Source organism: Oncorhynchus keta, chromosome 35 (genome assembly GCF_023373465.1).
Source record: "Oncorhynchus keta strain PuntledgeMale-10-30-2019 chromosome 35, Oket_V2, whole genome shotgun sequence".
Taxonomy (NCBI): domain Eukaryota; kingdom Metazoa; phylum Chordata; class Actinopteri; order Salmoniformes; family Salmonidae; genus Oncorhynchus; species Oncorhynchus keta.
In genome coordinates this window covers 8,992,158-9,004,255 of record NC_068455.1, presented here as the reverse complement: position 1 = coordinate 9,004,255, position 12,098 = coordinate 8,992,158, and the positions used below count along the sequence as shown (strand labels likewise).

Genomic DNA, 12,098 nt, shown 5'->3' with positions numbered 1-12,098 from the left:
TGTAGCTGGTGGGGGAAATGATGCAGATGGTAGGGGGAAATGATGTAGCTGGTGGGGGAAATGATGTAGATGGTGGGGGAAATGATGTAGATGGTGGGGGAAATGATGTAGCTGGTGGGGGAAATGATGTAGATGGTGGGGGAAATGATGTAGCTGGTGGGGGAAATGATGTAGATGGTGGGGGAAATGATGTAGATGGTGGGGGAAATGATGTAGCTGGTGGGGAAATTATGGTGGGGAGCTGGTGGTGGGGAAATTATGGGGTGGGGAAATGATGTAGATGGTGGGGGGTAATGATGCAGCTGGTGGGGATAATGATGCAGCTGGTGGGGGAAATGATGTAGACGGTGGGGGAAATGATGTAGATGGTGGGGGAAATGATGTAGACGGTAGGGATAATGATGTGGCTGGTGGGGATAATGATGCAGCTGGTGGGGGAAATGATGTAGCTGGTGGGGATAATGATGTAGCTGGTGGGGGAAATGATGCAGCTGGTGGGGGAAATGATGCAGCTGGTGGGGGAAATGATGCAGCTGGTGGGGATAATGATGCAGCTGGTGGGGGAAATGATGTAGCTGGTGGGGAAATGATGTAGATGGTGGGGGAAATGATGTAGCTGGTGGGGGAAATGATGTAGCTGGTGGGGATAATGATGTAGATGGTGGGGGTAATGATGCAGCTGGTGGGGTTAATGATGCAGCTGGTGGGGGAAATGATGTAGACGGTGGGGGAAATGATGTAGATGGTGGGGGAAATGATGTAGACGGTAGGGATAATGATGTGGCTGGTGGGGATAATGATGCAGCTGGTGGGGGAAATGATGCAGCTGGTGGGGAAATGATGCAGCTGGTGGGGAAATGATGCAGCTGGTGGGCGAAATGATGCAGCTGGTGGGGGAAATGATGCAGCTGGTGGGGAAATGATGTAGATGGTGGGGGAAATGATGTAGCTGGTGGGGGAAATGATGTAGATGGTGGGGGAAATGATGTAGCTGGTGGGGAAATGATGCAGATGGTAGGGGGAAATGATGTAGCTGGTGGGGGAAATGATGTAGATGGTGGGGAAATGATGTAGATGGTGGGGATAATGATGTAGCTGGTGGGGGAAATGATGTAGATGGTGGGGGGAAATGATGTAGCTGGTGGGGAAATGATGTAGATGGTGGGGAAATGATGTAGATGGTGGGGGAAATGATGTAGATGGTGGGGAAATGATGTAGCTGGTGGGAAATTATGTAGCTGGTGGGGGAAATGATGTAGATGGTGGGGGTAATGATGCAGCTGGTGGGGATAATGATGCAGCTGGTGGGGGGGGAAATGATGTAGACGGTGGGGAAATGATGTAGATGGTGGGGAAATGATGTGACGGTAGGGATAATGATGTGGCTGATGGGGATAATGATGCAGCTGGTGGGGAAATGATGTAGCTGGTGGGGATAATGATGTAGCTGGTGGGGAAATGATGCAGCTGGTGGGGAAATGATGCAGCTGGTGGGGAAATGATGCAGCTGGTGGGGATAATGATGCAGCTGGTGGGGGAAATGATGTAGCTGGTGGGGAAATGATGTAGATGGTGGGGAAATGATGTAGCTGGTGGGGAAATGATGTAGATGGTGGGGGGAAATGATGTAGCTGGTGGGAAATGATGTAGCTGGTGGGGGAAATGATGTAGATGGTGGGGGGTAATGATGCAGCTGGTGGGGTTAATGATGCAGCTGGTGGGGGAAATGATGTAGACGGTGGGGGAAATGATGTAGACGGTAGGGATAATGATGTGGCTGGTGGGGATAATGATGCAGCTGGTGGGGGAAATGATGTAGACGGTAGGGATAATGATGTGGCTGGTGGGGATAATGATGCAGCTGGTGGGGGAAATGATGTAGACGGTAGGGATAATGATGTGGCTGGTGGGGCGTAATGATGACAAGAGAGAGAAAGAATCTTGTTCACAGATGATTCATGTCTCATGTTTACATACACATCCTGGTAAAAAGCTCATCATAACCACTCAGTTATTCAAATGAAGTTATGTCACGTTGTTAACGATGATAACACCAACACGGTCTCATCCTTCATTAGGTTTGAACTCATAAAATGGAATATCTGCAATCAAGAAGTTGTTTGCATCAGACATACGTCCACTCAATCTCTGTCTTATGTTTATTTGAAGGATCTTACATCTTCGCCTTTACCAAAGAAATGTTTTACTTCTCATAAAATAGGTCCACTTAGTTTCGTCTTCAAGGATTAAGCGTGAAAAGTGTGATTACAATACACATATTTTTTTTTTTAAATGATACTTCCACTCTTTTCATACATGGAGTTCATTTTTCTTTGGAATTGACAGAAACAAGCACCATAAGGCATCATATTGTATCAGGTTGTGACTAACAACGAAAACTTATTTGAACTCTACGTAAGAAAGATACCCATACCACTTTATTTCTTTCTAAATAACAGCTCCATTAGGGATCTAGAGGACGGCCGTATCTCTTACATCATGTTATCTAGCAGAGGAAGGAATGAAAACAACATTTCCTGGGACTTCCTGCCTTCATTTGATATTCTTTAAATCTCGAAAAATAACCAATTCAGTGTATTAAAGTTAAACCTTCCCATCCTATCCTATCATGGCTTCACCATCTGGGCCCTGCAGCAGTGCTGACCTTTTAACACATTGCATGTCTGTGCATAGATATTGGAGTTACAACCTTTCACCTAAATGAAAAGTGCTTGCAAAACCAACAGCAGCGCTTGGTGAACTGTGCGCCTCAGAGGTGAATTTCATCACACAGGATTACCTTACCTTAATTTATCCGTTCCGGCTTTGTATTTGGAGACTCGGGCCATCAACAAGGGTAGGGACACTGCATCCAGCCAGCACTTCTCATACTTTGGTTCATTAGCCGAGGGTGAGGAAGGCGAGGATGGAGCCTACATGGTACAAGTGAAGAAGACAGTGATGGTCTCGTCTCAATCACAGGCTAGGTCACTTTAAATCATTGTGCATTCAAAGTGCATTCGAAAACAACAATGTCCTACTTTCAGCTCCTATTGCACTTAAAAGGATGATATCCTTGTTACTTCCTAGCTACTGTATGCTATTAATTATTGATTATCATTATGGTCACCTAGCGAGCACACCTTTTACTTACTGTGTCCTGGGATTTCACAATGGCATTTCTCTACAAGTCAATCGCAGCACCTGGCACATATTCTTGCACAAATTATTTGCTTTTCCTCCCCTCTGAGCAAATCAAAGGCTATAACCAATTATGTCTACTTTTCAGAGCAAATGATTCTCCCTTTGTCAGTTCATGGAGAGCAATTAGAGACCAATGCTTAATAATTACACTTGACTTTCAAGTTGTGCTGCGCAAGGGAGTGGTAAAGATTACAAGAAATGGAATACTATCGGCACGTCAACACGGATTAGAGTGACGAGTTGTCAGTTTTCACCAAGGACCTGGGAAACAAGATGCTAAGCTGCCACTCTTGTCCTTCATATCATTCACTCTTCCATAGCTCGTGATATTTCTGAGACGACAAAATAGACCGAAGCGTAATTATTTTGGAGTCATGTAAATGAATCCATAGGAAGCTATCCTGGGGGCAATGAAAGGAAAACACTGTCAATCATTTCAATGTCAACGCCACATACAGGAGATGACAAGCTTAGAGAATTATAATCACCTGCAGGCAAGCAAACACAAGAATGCTAAAGGAAGGCAAAATAGTGGGGAAATATTGTCTGGGTTAAGCATTATGTGTTAACTATGCAATTACAGGCCACTATGTTTTCCCACCAGCAGTGTCATCTACACGCTTAGAAAAAAAGGGGTTCCACAAGGGTTCTTTGGCTGTCCCCATAGGATAACCCTTTTGGGATCCAGGTAGAACCCTTTTGGGATCCAGGTAGAACCCTTTTGGGAACCAGGTAGAACCCTTTTGGGAACCAGGTAGAACTCTCTGTGGAAAGGGTTCTACATGGAACCGAAAAGAGTACTACCTGGAAGCAAAATGGTTCTACCTAGAACCAAAAAGGGATCTTCAAAGGGTTCTCCTGTCAGGCCAGCCAAATAACCCTTTTAGGTTAAAGATAGCACCTTTCTTTCTAAGATCATACCTCCTTTAGTTGCAGAGAGAATCAGGTGAAAAAAGGCCAGTCAACCATGTTTTCCAGTATTTAGTCTACATGGTGTCCAGTATTTAGTCTACATGGTTTCCAGTATTTAGTCTACATGGTTTCCAGTATTTAGTCTACATGGTTTCCAGTATTTAGTCTACATGGTTTCCAGTATTTAGTCTACATGGTTTCCAGTATTTAGTCTACATGGTTTACAGTATTTAGTCTACATGGTTTCCAGTATTTAGTTTACATGGTTTCCAGTATTTAGTCTACATGGTGTCCAGTATTTAGTCTACATGGTTTCCAGTATTTAGTCTACATGGTTTCCAGTATTTAGTCTACATGGTTTCCAGTATTTAGTCTACATGGTTTCCAGTATTTAGTCTACATGGTTTCTAATATTTAGTCTACATAGTTTTCAGTATTTAGTCTACATGGTTTCTAGTCTTTAGTCTACATGGTTTCCAGTATTTAGTCTACATGGTTTCTAGTATTTAGTCTACATGGTTTCCAGTATTTAGTCTACATGGTGTCCAGTATTTAGTCAACCATAGTTTCCAGTATTTAGTCTACATAGTTTCTAGTATTTAGTCTACATGGTTTCTAGTATTTAGTCTACATGGTTTCCAGTATTTAGTCAACCATAGTTTCCAGTATTTAGTCTCCATGGTTTCCAGTATTTAGTCTACATGGTTTCTAGTATTTAGTCTACATGGTTTCCAGTATTTAGTCTACATGGTTTCCAGTATTTAGTCTACATGGTTTCCAGTATTTAGTCTACATGGTTTCCAGTATTTAGTATACATGGTTTCCAGTATTTAGTCTACATGGTTTCCAGTATTTAGTTTACATGGTTTCAAGTATTTAGTCTACATGGTTTCCAGTATTTAGTCTACATGGTTTCCAGTATTTAGTCTACATGGTTTCCAGTATTTAGTCTACATGGTTTCCAGTATTTAGTCTACATGGTTTCCAGTATTTAGTCTACATGGTTTCCAGTATTTAGTCAACCATAGTTTCCAGTATTTAGTCTCCATGGTTTCCAGTATTTAGTCTACATGGTTTCTAGTATTTAGTCTACATGGTTTCCAGTATTTAGTCTACATGGTTTCCAGTATTTAGTCTACATGGTTTCCAGTATTTAGTCTACATGGTTTCCAGTATTTAGTTTACATGGTTTCAAGTATTTAGTCTACATGGTTTCCAGTATTTAGTCTACATGGTTTCCAGTATTTAGTCTACATAGTTTCCAGTATTTAGTCTACATGGTTTCCAGTATTTAGTCTACATGGTTTCCAGTATTTAGTCTACATGGTTTCTAGTCTTTAGTCTACATGGTTTCCAGTATTTAGTTTACATGGTTTCCAGTATTTAGTCTACATGGTTTCCAGTATTTAGTCTACATGGTTTCCAGTATTTAGTCTACATGGTTTCCAGTATTTAGTCTACATGGTTTCCAGTATTTAATCTACATGGTTTCCAGTATTTAGTCTACATGGTTTCCAGTATTTAGTCTACAGGGTTTCCAGTATTTAGTCTACAGGGTTTCCAGTATTTAGTCTACATAGTTTATAGTATTTAGTCTACATGGTTTCCAGTATTTAGTCTACATGGTTTCTAGTATTTAGTCTACATGGTTTCCAGTATTTAGTCTACATGGTTTCAAGTATTTAGTCTCCATGGTTTCTAGTATTTAGTCTACATGGTTTCTAGTATTTAGTCTACATGGTTTCCAGTATTTAGTCTACATGGTGTCCAGTATTTAGTCAACCATAGTTTCCAGTATTTAGTCTACATAGTTTCTAGTATTTAGTCTACATGGTTTCCAGTATTTAGTCTACATGGTTTCTAGTATTTAGTCTACATGGTTTCTAGTATTTAGTCTACATGGTTTCCAGTATTTAGTCTACATGGTTTCCAGTATTCAGTCTACATGGTTTCCAGTATTTAGTCTACATGTTTTCCAGTATTTAGTCTACATGGTGTCCAGTATTTAGTCTACATGGTTTCCAGTATTTAGTCTACATGGTTTCCAGTATTTAGTCTACATGGTTTCCAGTATTTAGTCTACATGGTTTCCAGTATTTAGTCTACATGGTTTCCAGTATTTAGTCTACATGGTTTACAGTATTTAGTCTACATGGTTTCCAGTATTTAGTTTACATGGTTTCCAGTATTTAGTCTACATGGTGTCCAGTATTTAGTCTACATGGTTTCCAGTATTTAGTCTACATGGTTTCCAGTATTTAGTCTACATGGTTTCCAGTATTTAGTCTACATGGTTTCCAGTATTTAGTCTACATGGTTTCTAATATTTAGTCTACATAGTTTTCAGTATTTAGTCTACATGGTTTCTAGTCTTTAGTCTACATGGTTTCCAGTATTTAGTCTACATGGTTTCTAGTATTTAGTCTACATGGTTTCCAGTATTTAGTCTACATGGTGTCCAGTATTTAGTCAACCATAGTTTCCAGTATTTAGTCTACATAGTTTCTAGTATTTAGTCTACATGGTTTCTAGTATTTAGTCTACATGGTTTCCAGTATTTAGTCAACCATAGTTTCCAGTATTTAGTCTCCATGGTTTCCAGTATTTAGTCTACATGGTTTCTAGTATTTAGTCTACATGGTTTCCAGTATTTAGTCTACATGGTTTCCAGTATTTAGTCTACATGGTTTCCAGTATTTAGTCTACATGGTTTCCAGTATTTAGTATACATGGTTTCCAGTATTTAGTCTACATGGTTTCCAGTATTTAGTTTACATGGTTTCAAGTATTTAGTCTACATGGTTTCCAGTATTTAGTCTACATGGTTTCCAGTATTTAGTCTACATGGTTTCCAGTATTTAGTCTACATGGTTTCCAGTATTTAGTCTACATGGTTTCCAGTATTTAGTCTACATGGTTTCCAGTATTTAGTCAACCATAGTTTCCAGTATTTAGTCTCCATGGTTTCCAGTATTTAGTCTACATGGTTTCTAGTATTTAGTCTACATGGTTTCCAGTATTTAGTCTACATGGTTTCCAGTATTTAGTCTACATGGTTTCCAGTATTTAGTCTACATGGTTTCCAGTATTTAGTTTACATGGTTTCAAGTATTTAGTCTACATGGTTTCCAGTATTTAGTCTACATGGTTTCCAGTATTTAGTCTACATAGTTTCCAGTATTTAGTCTACATGGTTTCCAGTATTTAGTCTACATGGTTTCCAGTATTTAGTCTACATGGTTTCTAGTCTTTAGTCTACATGGTTTCCAGTATTTAGTTTACATGGTTTCCAGTATTTAGTCTACATGGTTTCCAGTATTTAGTCTACATGGTTTCCAGTATTTAGTCTACATGGTTTCCAGTATTTAATCTACATGGTTTCCAGTATTTAGTCTACATGGTTTCCAGTATTTAGTCTACAGGGTTTCCAGTATTTAGTCTACAGGGTTTCCAGTATTTAGTCTACATAGTTTATAGTATTTAGTCTACATGGTTTCCAGTATTTAGTCTACATGGTTTCTAGTATTTAGTCTACATGGTTTCCAGTATTTAGTCTACATGGTTTCAAGTATTTAGTCTCCATGGTTTCTAGTATTTAGTCTACATGGTTTCTAGTATTTAGTCTACATGGTTTCCAGTATTTAGTCTACATGGTGTCCAGTATTTAGTCAACCATAGTTTCCAGTATTTAGTCTACATAGTTTCTAGTATTTAGTCTACATGGTTTCCAGTATTTAGTCTACATGGTTTCTAGTATTTAGTCTACATGGTTTCTAGTATTTAGTCTACATGGTTTCCAGTATTTAGTCTACATGGTTTCCAGTATTCAGTCTACATGGTTTCCAGTATTTAGTCTACATGGTTTCCAGTATTTAGTCTACATGGTTTCCAGTATTTAGTCTACATGGTTTCCAGTATTTAGTCTACATGGTTTCCAGTATTTAGTCTACATCGTTTCCAGTATTTAGTCTACATGGTTTCCAGTATTTAGTCTACATTGTTTCCAGTATTTAGTCTACATGGTTTACAGTATTTAGTCTACATGGTTGAAAGTTTGTTCACTGATATATTATATCATTCTGTAGAACAAACCAAACTAAAACATGGCTGTCATTTCAGTCCGACTTTTTCACTATGAAAAACACTAGGAGGCATAATTGATACTGCATTGAAAAAAAAGCATGAATAAAAACAAACGCTTTTAGGAAATAATAAAACAAATTAGACTTGTGTTAGTTAGCCTACTACTCCTGACTGGAGCAGTTTGTCGTAGCGTGAAGCTTTTGCTATTGTATGTTGTTGACCTCACGAGGGTCTTTTCTGGTTAGAAAACTGGCCAGCTAATCGTGTTTGTCAGCCACCTGCCCTCTCAACCTCAGAATTTAATGTAGAGAACCCTGCCAGCTGATCTATTATGAGAACCCAGCCAGCTGATCTATTATGAGAACCCAGCCAGCTGATCTGTTATGAGAACCCAGCCAGCTGATCTATTATGAGAACCCAGACAGCTGATCTATTATGAGAACCCAGCCAGCTGATCTATTATGAGAACCCAGCCAGCTGATCTATTATGAGAACCCAGCCAGCTGATCTATTATGAGAACCCAGCCAGCTGATCTATTATGAGAACCAGACAGCTGATCCATTATGAGAACCCAGCCAGCTGATCTATTATGAGAACCCAGCCAGCTGATCTATTATGAGAACCCAGCCAGCTGATCTATTATGAGAACCCAGCCAGCTGATCTATTATGAGAACCGGGACAGCTGATCCATTATGAGAACCCAGCCAGCTGATCTATTATGAGAACCCAGCCAGCTGATCTATTATGAGAACCTAGCCAGCTGATCCATTATGAGAACCTAGCCAGCTGATCTATTATGAGAACCCAGCCAGCTGATCTATTATGAGAAACCAGCCAGCTGATCCATTATGAGAACCCAGCCAGCTGATCTATTATGAGAACCCAGACAGCTGATCTATTATGAGAACCCAGCCAGCTGATCTATTATGAGAAACCAGCCAGCTGATCTATTATGAGAAACCAGCCAGCTGATCTATTATGAGAACCCAGCCAGCTGATCTATTATGAGAACCCAGACAGCTGATCTATTATGAGAACCCAGCCAGCTGATCTATTATGAGAACCCAGACAGCTGATCTATTATGAGAACCCAGCCAGCTGATCTATTATGAGAACCCAGACAGCTGATCCATTATGAGAACCCAGACAGCTGATCCATTATGAGAACCCAGCCAGCTGATCCATTATGAGAACCCAGCCAGCTGATCTATTATGAGAACCCAGACAGCTGATCTATTATGAGAACCCAGCCAGCTGATCTATTATGAGAACCCAGCCAGCTGATCTATTATGAGAACCCAGACAGCTGATCTATTATGAGAAACCAGACAGCTGATCTATTATGAGAAACCAGCCAGCTGATCTATTATGAGAACCCAGCCAGCTGATCTATTATGAGAACCCAGCCAGCTGATCTATTATGAGAACCCAGACAGCTGATCTATTATGAGAACCCAGACAGCTGATCTATTATGAGAACCCAGACAGCTGATCCATGATGTCGCATTAAGTCAAAAACATAGGTAAGCATGTGTCAGAGTATATTCTCCCACAGTTGAAAAGAACGCATGAATGCAGTAATAGTGCAGTGAATACAATGATAATATAGTTAATGCAGTGACCATGCTGTTAATGCAGTGATAATGCAGTGATTATGTGGTGATTATGTAGTGAGTATACAGTGGTACTGCAGCGAATACAATGACCATGTTGTTAATACAGCGATAATGCAGTGAGTATACAGTGATACTGCAGTGAATACAGTGACAATACCGTTAATACAGTGATAATGCAGAGAGGATGCTGCGATACTGCAATTGAATACCGTGATAATGCCGTGATAATGCAGTCCACAGAGCTCAGTGCTCCAGTATTGACATTCTCTAGCTGTTCGGGAAGATAACAATAGACTGAACAGACACAGGGCTAGAATTCCTCAAATGGGGCCTTCTGACGTCCTTCCTGCGACATCCTAAATATTTCATGTTCAAAGACTATCAGGGAATGAAGTCTTTTGAGAATTGAATATGCTACACTCATTCATAATAAAGCTTACGGTCAGTCAGGTACCAATACTAGAGATTACAAAACACAATTGGAGTGTGCTTTTGGTTTCCATCAGGTGTGAATCTATAGATAGCTGTTGCAAGAAGGACCATTTGCATGGCAGGAAATGTGCATGCTGGGAAAATATTCTGCAGTGTTTTTAGACCAGGAACATTAAAATCACTGTGAAGAATGTAGAATGGGAAACCAATCACAATCTAGCTGCAAGACAAGGAACAATTGGCCAGTTAAACTATTTTTGTAGCGTGTACTAACGGTCTCGGTTTCAATAGTACACTCAGTTTCCCCTATTGCCATTCGATCACAGAGGTTCAAGATGTTTTTCAGGGAGACAGGTCTCATGAGAGTGATGTTACTATGAAATTGCATTGCTACAGCACGTAGGCTACGTTTCCGCTCTGGGATAGCATGTGAGGAGCCACAACAGTATCCTGCCCTCCTAAACTAATCCCTGTCATATCCACTAATACTACAGAATCTGGGAGCTGTTATGAACATGGGTTACATTACTTCAGGGCTGAGGAAGGCAACGTCACATTGCCACATGCTAAGATCACTCTGATTGGCTTCCATCTACATCATTGGTTCACTGCCAAGTGAGTATGGTTGTAGCAGTGCTTTGTTTATTTCAAGAATTGTGCTTTAAATCTGGCTACGGGGAGACTGTAGGAATACCTGTCAACTTCCATCCTCACCGCCTCCCTCAGTCTAAACCAGATATCAAATCCTCAAACCGGGTATTGGGAGCTTTCTCAAATTGTCAGTTTGTATTAGTGTGACTTTAATGCATGCTACTGGAATCACAAGCACATTTAATGGAAGAAAAACAATGCAATTGTATAAAGGCTTACTTACTGTGTTGCTAGAATTCCCATTTAAATGTAAACCACTGTCAAATAGTGGTGAAGATACTCTGCTACTTTGATCAGCGGGTGGTACAGGAGAGCCTGAAAACCATGAGAGCAAATGGTATATTGTTGAAACATGAAATACTTCATGTGTTCAGCTTCAGTCTCAGAATCAGCCTGAGAATCAGCCTCAGGCTCAGAATCAGCCTCAGTCTCAGAATCAGCCTCAGTCTCAGAATCAGCCTGAGAATCAGCCTGAGAATCAGCCTCAGGCTCAGAATCAGCCTCAGTCTCAGAATCAGCCTGAGAATCAGCCTCAGTCTCAGAATCAGCCTGAGAATCAGCCTCAGGCTCAGAATCAGCCTCAGTCTCAGAATCAGCCTGAGAATCAGCCTCAGTCTCAGAATCAGCCTGAGAATCAGCCTCAGTCTCAGAATCAGCCTGAGAATCAGCCTCAGGCTCAGAATCAGCCTCAGGCTCAGAATCAGCCTCAGTCTCAGAAACAGCCTGAGAATCAGCCTCAGGCTCAGAATCAGCCTCAGTCTCAGAAACAGCCTGAGAATCAGCCTCAGTCTCAGAATCAGCCTGAGAATCAGCCTCAGGCTCAGAATCAGCCTCAGTCTCAGAATCAGCCTGAGAATCAGCCTCAGTCTCAGAATCAGCCTCAGTCTCAGAATCAGCCTCAGGCTCAGAATCAGCCTCAGTCTCAGAATCAGCCTGAGAATCAGCCTCAGTCTCAGAATCAGCCTCAGTCTCAGAATCAGCCTCAGTCTCAGAATCAGCCTGAGAATCAGCCTGAGAATCAGCCTCAGGCTCAGAATCAGCCTCAGTCTCAGTCTCAGAAACAGCCTCAGTCTCAGAATCAGCCTGAGAATCAGCCTCAGGCCCAGAATCAGCCTCAGTCTCAGAAACAGCCTGAGAATCAGCCTCAGTCTCAGAATCAGCCTGAGAATCAGCCTCAGAATCTGCCTGAAAATCAGCC

The 12,098-nt window shown here is 41.0% G+C and overlaps 1 protein-coding gene across 2 annotated transcripts in view; it reads right to left on the bottom strand.

Moving 5' to 3' along the window:
- LOC118369031 (gamma-2-syntrophin) overlaps positions 1-12,098 on the bottom strand; it is a 110,051-nt gene that overhangs the window by 64,777 nt on the left and 33,176 nt on the right. For both annotated transcript variants that reach the window (XM_052496345.1, XM_052496346.1), the window contains 2 exons: positions 11,124-11,215; positions 2,806-2,933 (listed from right to left, as the gene is read on the bottom strand). In XM_052496345.1, coding sequence (XP_052352305.1) covers positions 2,806-2,933; positions 11,124-11,215 — 220 coding nt within the window. The remainder of the gene's footprint in view (positions 1-2,805; positions 2,934-11,123; positions 11,216-12,098) is intronic.